Genomic DNA, 13,679 nt, shown 5'->3' on the forward strand with positions numbered 1-13,679 from the left:
GTCTGTAGTCTTTTCTCCTTTGAACTGTGTATTTAAGACATGTTCTTTTTGTAGGCAGTGCAAAAGTTCATTTTGCTGCTTGATTTTTATAATGTAACATGCTTCATGTTGTGCTGCAATACAACAAAACAGATGTACTTAGACTTCAATTAGAACAGTTGCTTTCTTTGATAAATTCTTGAATTTATAGCTTTTTCTATTAGAATCTATTGTTACATATAATTTATATATATGGAAAATAGAAAACTTGGCTAGAGGGTAGGTTTAGGGTTATGTTTTGTTTTGGTTTTTTTTATTTCAGTAGGGAATTAGCATCAGTTATACACTTCCATGATATTCATTGTATATTCCCTCGGATAGTCTTGAGGTACACTTAACTTGACAAATGAATGCTTGAATAGACTTGGAATTTAAAATTTATTTGGCAATGTTATAATCTATCTTTGTGATTAATATTTTATTAAAATTTAATCAAGGCTGTAATTTGCCATCTAGGCTTCATTGTTGTTTGCTGGGTTTTGGAGGAGGGAGGTGTTGTGTTTGGTATTTTTGTTGTTGTTGGGGAGGTTTTTGGTTTGGTTTGGGGTTTTTTTTGGTGTTTTGGTTTGGTTGTTGTTTTGGGTTTTTGGTTGGTTGGTTGGTTGGTTGGTTGTTTTTTGTTTTTGCACAGCTGATTATATAGCTGTCCAGGTGTGTTTTTTCTTCCCCTACCCCTGGGAAGGGGAGAAAAAACATTTCTAGAGTTAAATAAAGGTAAAGCCTATTAAAAATATTTTAAAATCTTACTTTTAAAAGATTTGCACTGATCTGCTTAGGTTGTAAAATCCAGGTTAATCTGATATACAGCAGAAATACAGCTCTTGCTAATTCAGGTGTAATGCTTTACAAGAATTTCAATATGCTTACATGGTTTTTTAAAAACTTTTTTTTCCTCCCTGTGTTCTTATAATAATGGGACAAGATGGTTGTATTGTGTGATGAGTTTTTAAATATCGTTCTTTCTAGCTGATTTCATGCCCATTTTGGGAACCAACTTAAATCCTGAATTCATTTCTGTGTGTAACAATGCCACCTGGGCAATTGGAGAAATCTCCATTCAAATGGGTAAGATTTTAAATTTTTTTTTTCTTTGAATCTTTGCACATTTAGAATGGTTTGTTGTTGTTATTATTATTATTATTATTGATGCTTTCATATTAAAATTTTAATTAAATTTGATGTTCTTGTCCTTGACAGTAAGTTCAACGTACCAGATCTAAATTGATTATGTATATTAATGGTCATTTTCTTCTGAATGTTTCTATTTGGTTGTTTCAGGTATAGAGATGCAGCCTTATATTCCAATGGTGTTGCACCAGCTTGTAGAAATAATTAACAGACCCAACACACCAAAGACATTGTTAGAGAATACAGGTACCCAAAAATGGAACCATTCATGGTGAAGGGAATTAGAGGGTTTTTTTTTATATAATGATTTTAAAAATTCCATAGAACTTATTTTCTTGCTATGTATTTGGCTTTTATAAGCAAAACCAACTTTGTTTTGCAGAAGCTCTTACAAGTCTCAGTCTTGAAGGAAAACATCTATCATGTATCTAGATTAAAGTTATTGCTTTCTCACCTTTATAATATTTTATATTTATTTATCATCTATTTAAGTATTCTTCCAATTTTATTTATGTATACAATATGACAGATGTATGCAGTAACACTTAAAGACTTAGTGGCTTTACACTGATTTTAATATGTGCATGTCCTTACTACATGTGTACTGTATATATATGTCTAGTGTTTGAAACAAATGTAATTGGCATATATAAAACAAAAAATGAACTCTTTCGATTTACCAAAAATGAACCATTTTTTAAAGATTATTTTGTATGAATATGCACAAAAATCTAGATCTGTGATGGCAGTTTTACCGCAACATAATTGAAATTACATATAACTTCTATTACCTGGTCTCATAATAACAAGTTTCTGAAAAGAAGTCTAACAGTGGCATGCATGTTTTTATGTTCTGGCCAGCAGCTTTGCCTTCCAAATTGGGATAAGTCCCCAAATGTCTTATTGAATAGGAATTTCTGAGGCTTGTTTATTTTGCATTTATAGAGGGCATGTTCTGGTATGAAGAGCACCTTCCATACTTCAGCAAAACTTTATTAATAATTTAACAGGTTTCTGGTTTACTATTTTACTAATTGAGAATTGATTTTTTTTCTCTTTCAAAACTGTCTTGTAAGAAAAATGATAGTTTAGTTATTATACTTGAAATAATAGAAAATTATGCAAACTCAGAGCTAAGTATGAGATAAATTAGGGAGAGATTTCTTTCAATGCATATTTTTCCTCCAGTATTCTCTATACCCCACCCCCTCATTTAGTATGGAAAGTGAGCTTGAAGGAACAATTGCCTAGTTGTCTGGCATATTATAAGTACTGCTTTTTGAAAAGATAATTTTGGAGCAAATAACTACTTGTTATGAAATACACCATGGAACAGTATAGCACTATAAATTTTCTTTGCCCCAACCCTCTTCGTCTGTGCTGATGAATGTGTAATACCTGTAACTGAGAAGCATCCAGTATTAAAAGTTTGCTTCCATCACTGCTAGAGAATTTTTTGAAGCATTCAAACACTGATTTTTTTTTAGTATCTTAATATTTACTTTAAATGTGGATGCATAACTGCAAATAAATGTTGAGTGTGGTGTACTTATAGTAAGTTTGTTGTGGGATATTGTGCTACATGCCATTGCTACGTGCAAGAGTATTACTGTTCTCTGCTTTAGGTTGTCATGTAATGAGCTATGAAAACACTTCTATTGAAAGATATGAGACCACCTTAAGTAAAAGTAGTTGCATAGAAAATAATGAGTGCATGCCAAAAAGTTAAGCTTTGGCAGAAATTATTATTCCTTGTACAGACTGTAGCTGTGAGAGCTTACAAATAAACCTTAAAAGTATATTTTCATTTGAAAGTAGCACTTCATATGCAGTTTTATAAGTTAGATCTGCTGAAAATTTGAGACGCTGCATATTGAAATTGAGCAATGTCTGGGCAAAATAATACATAACCAGTGAGCCACAGCTTTCATGGAATGAGAATGTTTCAAACTGGTAGTATATCCTGCATTAAACTTTTATTGGAGAAAGCATCATCTGCTTTATTGCATGTTTCATGAAACTGTTCACAAATGCCTGTTAATTAGTGTTGTGTTAGGTTGAACATAGATTTCCTTTCTCTGCTTCATATAAATCTGCTGGATTTTAGTATTATTCATGTATTTTGCTTCAAGTAATCCTGATACATTATTCCCCACCTTCTCCTTTTTCTAAAGTTTAATCTTTCATGAGTTGAGCAAACACCATTAAAACACATTTGCATGATAATATTTTCTTCAGTCTGCCCTTCAGAACAAAGGACCATACTACCTAATCATCCAAAGCAGCAGTTTTGCTTTTCATGTGTCCTTAAGTCAGATTCTTATGCAACTTTTATGAGGAAGCCTTTTCTGAACAGGAGAAATATTGGGATTAAAGAATTAATTTTCTGCAGTCAGTTGCCATGAGTTAGCAACCACTTTAAATTCTCTACAAGACTGTGAAGAAAGCAAATATTTGGTGCTCTTTGAGAAGTGTTTCATCTATTTAGTGTTTATTAGGTAGACCACAATATATTAAATGCAAAAGTATTTATAAATAGTAGGCCTATTGAAATCTTGAATTCAAAATATTGAAAAAATAAAATGTTTATGACTACTTGATACTAAAACTGAAAAGGGTTAATTCCTTTCTGTCAAGAGTATCCATAATAGTACTTTTTATTAAAAACTTGTATGGTAGGTAAATTTACTGTAAGAGATTATTCTGAAGAGGGCAGAATGACTGCTTACATCAGAAAGCCTTTGGATTTTAAATTGTAGTTTTTGGTGTTCTCTCATTTTCTTCTTGAATTTTTCTTTTACCCTGGAGAGTATACCATTATGTTGCTGCCTCTTATTTAGGGGGTGGTAATAAACAGCACTGGTGAAATCTTATGTTTACTATCATACACAGATTCTGTTGGCTTCTGTTTCTGAGTTATTTGTTGTTTTTTCTTTATTTTTTCTCCTCCCCCCTCATTTGCTCATGTCTTGGTTGGCGTTTGGTGGTGTATAACCGTGATTGCATTACCTTAGCAATAACAATTGGTCGTCTTGGTTACGTTTGTCCTCAAGAGGTGGCCCCCATGCTACAGCAGTTTATAAGACCCTGGTGTGTATTATTCAATCTTTTTTTTTAATTCATTTTTCTTTTCTTTCTTTCTTTTTCTTTCTTTCTTTCTTTCTTTCTTTCTTTCTTTCTTTCTTTCTTTCTTTTTCTTTCTCTCTTTCTCTCTCTTTCTCTTTCCTTTCTTTCTTTCTTCTATCTCACTTTTAGATATATTTTCAGTTGGTTACAAAATCTCAATCCTTAATCATTGCCAACCATGTGACTAATCTTGTTCTATCAGGTTTGTGAGTTTTTAGTAGCACCATCGTGTATTCTTTATGTTGTGGCTAATGACTAATTTATGCATGGGATAAGATTGTCACATGCTTGCGTGTTAAAGCTTGACTATGAAAGAGCATTTTAAAATCCACCATAATGATAATACAATGCATGCAAATACTGTAAAATTTAAACTGTGCATTACTTTACTTAAAATTCAGTCTGAGGCTTGAATTGCTGTAAGGAATATGTTTCTAGACTTGTTATGTATAAAATAGCTTGCTTCTGTAAAAGTTAAATAACTGTTCTGTAAGTGGTATCTGACATAATTCATACTGCAATAGTATTATATGTTCTTCTAATAATGATAGTTTCTATAAATATTTCATATACGTGGGTTTTTTTTGTATTTAATGGAATACAGGTCACACTTTCTAACTGTATATAGTGCAATAGGAAAGCAAGATTCTGGAGATCATGCCTAATGGGAATATACTAGTAAAGACTGTGTATAACAAGCATCTTTCTAAATGTTCAAAATAGTGTTTCAGATAATCTTATCAGTGTGACTTATTCCATCAAATACTGTCATCTAGTTCTGACTTGATTAAATGAAAAAGTAATAGAATTAACTAAGTTTTGCTCTCCAACTTACTAGGTGCACCTCTCTGCGAAACATAAGAGACAATGAGGAAAAGGATTCAGCATTCCGTGGCATATGTACCATGATCTCAGTCAACCCCAGTGGAGTAGTCCAAGTAAGATACATAAATAGATCCTAATTTTTTTTTTCTTTATTCATGTGAAATTTAGTGACAGCTGTATATGGAGTTTGAAAAAGTTTAGCTTGATGTTGATTCCCTGTAGTACATGCTGTAACTGCTTTTTCGATGTCAAGGAGGCCAAAATGTTTATATTTCAAATTATACATAACATGATACTTCAGGATTTCTGTTTCAGTAATTATCACTTATGGAAAGGACAGTATAGTTAAATTAATTTTTTGTCTTTTGCTTACAAAGAATATGTAAATAATGAACTTTGATTAACTGTATTTTTATACTTCTGTCAGTCTTTTTTATGTTGAGGATATGTATGAAAATACGAGGCAAAAGTTGACATACTAAAACCTATTTTTCAGGCTTTTGAAAAAAGAAACAAAACAAAAACAATAACCACCCCTTCATTCTTAAAACTTTGGTAGGGAAGATTCTGTTTTAACTTGGGATGTATTGCTTAGTCAATATGACAAGGAAGATGAATCTCTTTAAAATAAATGGTACATCTAAATAATAGAATATGACTTGCTCTTTAGTCTGCACAGATTCAAAGTAAAGCTCTACAAATGTAATATTTTATAAAAGGAAAATGAAGATGAATTTCCTTTTCCTCTGCCTGAAATCCTCCCTGAAACACAATAATTGAGCCTCTGTCTTGGTTTTTTTTTGTTTTTTGAATTTTTCAATTCATTTCACTTATCCCTTATTTTGTCCTTAACATTTCCCTCTTCTGCTGTCCATTTGTTCTTTCACACAGCTTTAAAGGAAGGAGTAATTAAGGACTCTTCATTATCCCAGATCTCCTCCTATGTAGTTCTTATCCTCAGTTCCTATCCAAAAACATGCATTATCAACTTAATCATTAAGACTGATGTTTTAATGGTGTAGTAGGAGGTAATGCATGACAGCAGATGAACTAAGCATAGGGATTTTGGGGTGGCTTTAGTTTTGAACCTGTATGATAAACATTCTGCATATCCATTGAAAACACGAGAGTGAGTTGAGAGTGTGGTCTTGAGTTTGTCGATTGTTATTAAGATGATCCGTTCTCAAACTTCGTATGTGTACTGAAACAATTAGTTAGACAAGTGTGGTGTGGGAGGGGAGAAGGTGTTGGTTTTTTTGTTGTTGGGGTTTTATTTTGTTTGTTTTTGTTTTGTTTTGGGTTTGTTTTTGGTTTGGTGGTGTTTGTTTTTTTTTTTTTAACTGTGGTTTTATTGCATCAAAAACCTGATTAAACAAAGCTATTCCTACACTCAGCTATTTCTATTTCTATACACTTAAGCATACAATAACTTACCATTATTGTCTGAATTAACTAGAAAATAAAGACACAAAACCAAAAGCAGTTGTGAATTAAGATCAAATACCCTGCATAGTTCGTAGAGCAAACAGCAGGCCTATAAATTGAGGTTTCTAATCTATGTGATTGTTTAATCTTATAGGACTTTATTTTTTTTTGTGATGCTGTTGCATCATGGATTAGCCCAAAAGATGATCTCCGAGACATGTTCTGTAAGGTAATGTTTCTAGTATGACAATATATCTGAACTGTGGTGATTTTGGATCCTCTCTTTCTTTCTTGCTTTCTGTTTCCACTATTAGCACTTACTGTATTTGTGGTCATGAAGGCTTTCTTGCAAAGTTATAAACTTTCAGACAAAACATCAGAAATCTAATTTGTTTTTTACCTATATTTTCTTATGTGCTTTCGGGTTATTCCAAAATTCTTTTTAACAGTGTTGAAAAGCTCACTTGAGATCAAAGCTCAAAGAGCTTTTCATAATGTCCAGCCTACTACGTTTTAACTGCATTTGGAAGAACAGGGGTTTTTATACCACATATAAGACTTTTTTTTTTTTTTCTTCCTAGAAAATGAGATCTGTGAGGTTCAAGATTTCCCCCCCCCTCAAAGATGCCTACTTTTTTTTTGAGAAATAGCTAGAAAATTGCAAATGAAAATTCTTCCAGTGGTATCCTGATCTGTTTATCTTGCTTCAGCTGAAAATAAGCTTTTGGGATTGCTTAACCCTCCTCAGAATCCCTCTTGGATAAGCAAGTCTTCAAGAAAATAATGTACAGTGATAGGCAAGAATTCATCCCTAGACAAAGTGTCAATAGAATTTAAGCAAAAGGACTGTTTGCCTTGTGTAAAATAAACAAAACAAAACATCCAGAAGGTAATATATTGTGTTTTGGCACTAGTGTCTTTGGTTAAAAACCAGAACAAAATAAACATTTCATTTTCATGAACAGGTTCTGTTCAGTAGTGTGGCTCCCCTCATATGTTGTGAAGTGAAATCTGTTTTTAGGAAGGATGTATATAAAAAGTTAATGATCTTTTTAAAGCTAAAACGGAACATATTTCTAAGTGTGTACTTGGATCATGGGTCAGTATTGGCATTTTCTCTTCAAGTAATGCCAAGTGTGCACATCAGAATGTAAGCTAGAACTTTTGAATCCCATCTTGAGGAGCAAGGACAAAAATCTCGCTGTCCTAGTTAGGAGACCATTTATCTGAGAGGCTTCGAAGGAACATCAGGGTCAGGAAATGCATGGATGTGAGTATTCTAGCATCAGCAGAAGGAAACAGCAAATACAAGCTTAAAAGAAAGTCCAGGATGCTGTCTGTGATGATTGTCCAAAGCAGTTTCAGTATATGTTTCTGTCTTGGTCCTTCAGCATTCAGTACTTGCTTCTATAAGCTATGCTCCTCTTTTTCAGATTCTTTCCAGGATATCCATGTGGGATCTAATGCATTCAAACTAGACACAATCTTTCTTGGTCATTTGGCATAAGGACAACCTTGCTTTTTAAAGTGTATTCTGTTGTGCTTTTTGCCATGCAAGAAAGGAGACAAAGTTTTCTTCAGTTGATAGCATGCAAATTTTTTAGATTACTTCCTCATTGGAGTGAGTTTTTATGCTATCTGAACACATTACTGTAGTCCAGTTACATGTTTTTCCAACAATAATTATGCTTTTTAGGAACAATGGAAAAAAACTGTGTAGTCCCATGAGGTCTTTCTCTTGTAAGTGGATTGTCCAGTGTTTGGTTTTTGGGGTGGGTTGGTTTGTTTGTTGTTTTTGGAGCACTAGAGCTGAGAGAGAAAATACCCCTTCCAAGAGCACAGGTAGATGAGCTGCCAGTGTTGAGATCTGATACATAACCTAAGAATTGTATCATGTTTTATAGAAGCAAGAAATCTGAAGACTGTAGCTGAAGCTCACTTGCTAAAGCTGTACTGGAAGAAGTGTTACTTTTGTTGTACCTGTACATTCTTAGATTTTTTCAGTAGTTTCTTGGTAGCTGGCTAATCAGGTTCTTTGGGTTATGAAAGAGGTGAATCTGCCTATGGAAGGTCTCCTTCAGGGAGAAAAGCAGTAAATCAACTGGTGACACTGTAATGTTATTATTGCTACATGCTGTTTAAGAACAGCTGTTTGAAAAAGTTGTGTTGAGAGTGAACTCAGTACCATGAGCTTTAACTCTACATCATTGCCTTTTTTGTGAGGATGCTTTCATGACAGACTGTTCCACAATCCAGTATCCTTGAGTTTAAAAAACAAAAACAAACAAAACCCAAAACTTTAGAAACTCCCTGCGTTATTTTCTATTAGGAGGATTTCATCTGCTTTTGTTCTTTTGTATGTTTGTCTTTTAACCTGCTGTATTCAAGCTAAAATATTAAGACCTTTTTGACAGTATCATTCAATATTCATAATTTTCATTTAATTTATTACATTAAAGGGTCCAGACTGAAACCTGTATTTTATATTTTTTTTTCTCTTCCCCTCTTATGCTGGCTGTGGATCCCTGTTCTTTCAAAACACAGAAGACTTTAGTAGCTTCCTTTTTAGTAATAGTTGTCTACAGGTTCCATGGAAAAAATACAGCTCTCACAGGATGCTTTTGTGATTGCTAGAAATTGACAGGCATTCATTCTGTCAAATGCTGGTGGTGGTTCTGGCTCAGCTTTCCTCCCAGAAAATATTATATGTATAAAAAGTAAATGTATAAACAGTTTATAAACATATAAACTGTGTCAACTGACAAAATATTTAGCATTCTGAAATGTCCTAACTCTATGTTGTAAAGTCACCATAGTCATTAAAAATACATGCACACACATATGTATATTTATAGATAATAGAATATATGTTTTTTTTCTTTTAAGAAGGACATTACTAGACTTCCTTTGTTTATTAGTAACATTTAAATATTAAACTGGGGAATTACAATGGACAGATGCACAATCCAGCAGTTTGTGGCTTGCTGCATATGTTGCTAGTAAATAATGATCATGTTTAATGATTATCATGACTTCCCCCCCACTCCCATCTCATTTGTAGATTCTTCATGGATTTAAAAATCAAGTTGGGGATGAGAATTGGAGGCGTTTCTCTGACCAGTTTCCTCTTCCCTTAAAAGAGCGCCTTGCAGCTTATTATGGAGTTTAACCTTATGCACTGTAGCTGCAGTCCCATAATTAGAGGTAAGCACACAAATCTTCCTTGCTAAACAGAGCTGTATAACAGACTTCCTCCCTGTTTACATTATATGAAACACAATTAATTCACTAGACTAAAATTTTTCAGATAAACTGGAACAGATATCTTTTCTTCCTATAAGAAGAAAAAAAAATATGATAGTGTACCTAAATGGTAGCAAAAGCAGTTGTCTGATTCTGTTCTTTTATTTTTACAGAGAGAGAGAAAGAGTGTACAATATGCACAGCAGTTTATCAAGATAAGGTGTAACAAAGTCCCTGTTCAGGTTTAATAAGCAAAATGATTATTATAATCCTCAAGCCATCATACTAAAGTCACAGGCTCCCTTATGTCTTATGAATTAGTAGATGGTGAATGTGGTCTAAGCAGGAATATTTCCCTAGAATAGGAAAGCAAGTTTGTTAAGACACTTTAGCCATGAGAAGTTAAATAGATTCCTAACCACATACTAGATGATCTTTGCATTGAATAAAGGATATTATGCTAATCTGTAACTTCTGACTGTTGTCAGTCAGTCAGCTTGATGTTTTGGGGAGGCTGATGTGTTTATTATTGCCGTGTTACACTTGATGCACCAATTCAGAATTGTTACAATTCAGTCTGGAGAATGATTCAACTTCAGCAAAGAACAGTGATTGTGCATTCTAGAACACTTGTGTTATTATACCACCTTACTTTGTACGCTGTTTGTGAACACTGTATAAAGTGAAGTTCCTGCATGTAGTGTGATACTGTGAAAAGATAATTATACTACCCAAAAAAGAGGGCAAATTAAGTTTCTTCATTTAGTCTTTATATAAATTTGATACTTGCTCTAGAATTTTTCTACTTTTATGGGAGTGAATCATACAATTTTGTTTTATTGATGAATGGACAACTATTTAAAATTCAGTCTAAGATTTGTCAGTCGGTGACATACAAAATTGTTTGAATTACATTTTTTACCTGAACAATGGATTAAAAATAAACCCATTTTTACATATTTACATATTTATAAATGAGGGAATTTTAGTTCTGAAATAGGTGGGTTTTTTCATCCTAAAGAAGAGGAATCCAATGTGGCATAATTGTCAACTATTCTCACTTTGTACTGAGGAGACACTATGGCTATCTTGTTTAATCCACCTAAAAGTGAAATTGTTAGGTCAGTAGAAGATATGTTTAATATTCTTTCTCAATGTCATAACTACCTCATAATCTTGTACTAAAAAGGCAAAAGCTTGTTAGAATATATAGGATCGTTTTTATCTTAAATCTAAGCTTAGCCACAATAATGGAACTGCCAGTGTAGCTTTAAAGTATACAGTGTTGTTTTGTGAATAATAAATGATCTGGTATAAATGGGCTCTTTTATTAAATGGACTTAAAAGGGAAAATCTAGGCATAAATTCATTTTTAAGTTAAAGGTTGGCACCTACTACTTAAAAAAGGAAAAAAACCTCTTTGTTTATGCACTGATCTGTCAGTTAAGGTTTAAGGTAAGATTTAACTATAGCTTTGTCTTTTCTTTTACAGGTCCTTCAGTCTGGGAGACTATGAGGGAGCCTCTGCACCCAGGGAAAAAGTTACCCTTTACTGGGGGGAAGGGTAAACCAGTAGGGAATACAGTACAATCCCAACCCTACTGGGAGGGGCGGGAGGGAGGTGTTGCCATCACTGTATTAAGTCTATGTTGGGAAATGTTTTAACATCTGAAGCCTTTGTGGGTGGAAATCTGTCTTTGATTACAACTCTGAACTGGATGTGAAGAAGAAGAAAAAAATCTGTTAACAAACCAGCACATTCTGGACTATTGTGGGGAATTGTACCAAAATAAGAACCATATTATTGAACCATAGGGATACGTAAAGAGGAAAAACTATTTTGTTCACAATAAAGGAAACCTAAGAATGGGGTCACAAACAGCAAAAGGCTTTCTTTTTTTTCTTTTTTTTTTTTTTGAAGTAAGGGTTTTCTACATTATTGCCTGATGGGATTCTTAGGTAATTTGCATGTTAATGAATAACTACACAAATAAAGTTAGTACAGTTAAAATGCAGCTTGTGTCTGTATTAGGAGTAGGCACCTGCAGTGTACAATATAGAAACCCTGTCGTAAATTAATAAAGGTTAACTTGGACAAAGTGAAACAACTTGCAAGCTGCCAAACGAGTCACTCCTTTCATTTTTGGGGTAAGGGGAGACACTTCAAAGGAAAGACTGACATCTTAATTTTTATATTTAAAATAAAGTAGCTGACATGATTTGGTTATTGTACTTAATTAGATTTAATTTCTAGAGTAAGGCATTATTCTTAATGTGCAGTTTAAGGTTCAGTTATGCATTCTGGCTCATAGTGGGAAAGTAGCATGCTTGCATCACATAGAGTGAAATTGGTATACGTTTACCTATGTTGTGCCAGTCTTGTGTTGCAGTTTACCAATACAATATAGCCCTGCATTTAAAATTACTTTTCTGAGATTCTGTGGATCTTATTTTTATTAAGAATATAGGTATAAAGTACTGTAGTTAACAATTAGGCCTTGAAATACCTTTTTAGGATCTGTTAAGATTAAGATTGATATTGTATTGTGTGTAACCTGCACAATGTGGAAAGCTGATATAACTGTGCAAAATATTTGCCTCTCTGCTGTCAGTGTGATGTGCTTTCTGCGTGGTTATATAGTAGTGATTTTTAGCAGAATCTCTAAAATTGAGTTACATGGTAAGACCTGTTAAAGGCTACATAAATGTTAGTTGTCATGTAAAGACAATTGTAGAAGTTGATGACATGATTACTATATTTGTGTTTATTCCACTCAACATACTACCTTTTATGTTTTCTTTTTGTTCACAGCATGATCTTAGAGATGTTTAAGTTAATGGATGTAATGCAGGGTATCTACAATGTATCAGCACATGTTGGTGGCCCTTTGTGATGTAGTTAAGTGTGCAAGCATGCAAGTTTAAAGCTACGGAGTGAAAGCTGGTTTGGATCTTCATTTCATTAGTTTAGCTTTTCTGTTGATGTTTTCTTTTGGGGTTGTGTGTCTTTTTTTGGTTTAGTCTGTTTTGTTTTGTTTGTTTGTTTTTTCTCTCTACTTACATGTATTCCCATGAATAAATCCTTGTTAAGTTAACCCTTTACTTTTATTTCCATGTGTATTTTCTTATGTACTGTGAATGTGAAATCCTAACTGGTACATTTGATCTTGTGTTCATCTGGAAATGGCAAGTCTTTATTAGTTTAGATTGCCTAAAGAGTATCCCATGATGATAAAGGAAAATTGAGAGATTTTTAACTCTGCTGGTCAGAGGTGAAGCTATACCTTTCCATTTTTCAAGTACTGTATAATTAACCTGCAAAACAAAACTAAGCCATAACAGCTTTTTTACAGATTTAGTTTCTCACAGATTTAGGTTTTCACCTTTGCATTGCAAAATTGGATATTGGATAACAGTTTGGGGTGGTTTTTTTGGTGTTTTGTGGTCTATTTGGTTGGGGGTTTTGTGTGGTTTGGTTTTGTTTGTTTGTTTTTTGTTTTTTTTTTTTTTTTTGTTGTTGTTGCTTTTGTTTTTAAATATTTGCTGCTCTTTGCATGGTTCTGTTCTTTGAGTGTTGAATGATTTAGCCATTGCACTGAAGTTTGAGCTGTATGAGTGTGGACTTATAAATGCTGTTTAAAGAATTTGGGTTTTTTTTTAAAGCATGATAGCATGCACGTTTTAAATGTGTCCCATTCCCCCGCCTCTCTCCCTTTTTTTTTTTTTTTGGCTTTGCAAATTTGAATGGATTATGCCTGAAGAATAGTTTGGACATGTATTGTATGAAGTACATTCAGTAATGCTAGTACATAGTATTTATTCAATTTGGTCAAAATTGCATGTGATATCTTGCTTTCAGATTACATTGCTTTGGTAGCAAATAAAAAATTCCT

At 33.3% G+C, this 13,679-nt stretch overlaps 1 protein-coding gene across 2 annotated transcripts in view; it reads left to right on the forward strand.

The window, feature by feature from the left end:
• The window catches only part of LOC136114576 (transportin-1-like), a 108,221-nt gene extending 94,981 nt beyond the window's left edge, over positions 1–13,240 (forward strand). For both annotated transcript variants that reach the window (XM_065859945.1, XM_065859944.1), the window contains 7 exons: positions 1,006–1,104; positions 1,318–1,413; positions 4,182–4,257; positions 5,132–5,231; positions 6,698–6,772; positions 9,605–9,747; positions 11,279–13,240. In XM_065859945.1, the coding sequence (XP_065716017.1) occupies positions 1,006–1,104; positions 1,318–1,413; positions 4,182–4,257; positions 5,132–5,231; positions 6,698–6,772; positions 9,605–9,712 (554 nt within the window). In that variant the 3' untranslated portion in view covers positions 9,713–9,747; positions 11,279–13,240. The remainder of the gene's footprint in view (positions 1–1,005; positions 1,105–1,317; positions 1,414–4,181; positions 4,258–5,131; positions 5,232–6,697; positions 6,773–9,604; positions 9,748–11,278) is intronic.
• The last annotated feature ends 439 nt before the right edge of the window (positions 13,241–13,679 follow it).

Source organism: Patagioenas fasciata, chromosome W (genome assembly GCF_037038585.1).
Source record: "Patagioenas fasciata isolate bPatFas1 chromosome W, bPatFas1.hap1, whole genome shotgun sequence".
Taxonomy (NCBI): domain Eukaryota; kingdom Metazoa; phylum Chordata; class Aves; order Columbiformes; family Columbidae; genus Patagioenas; species Patagioenas fasciata.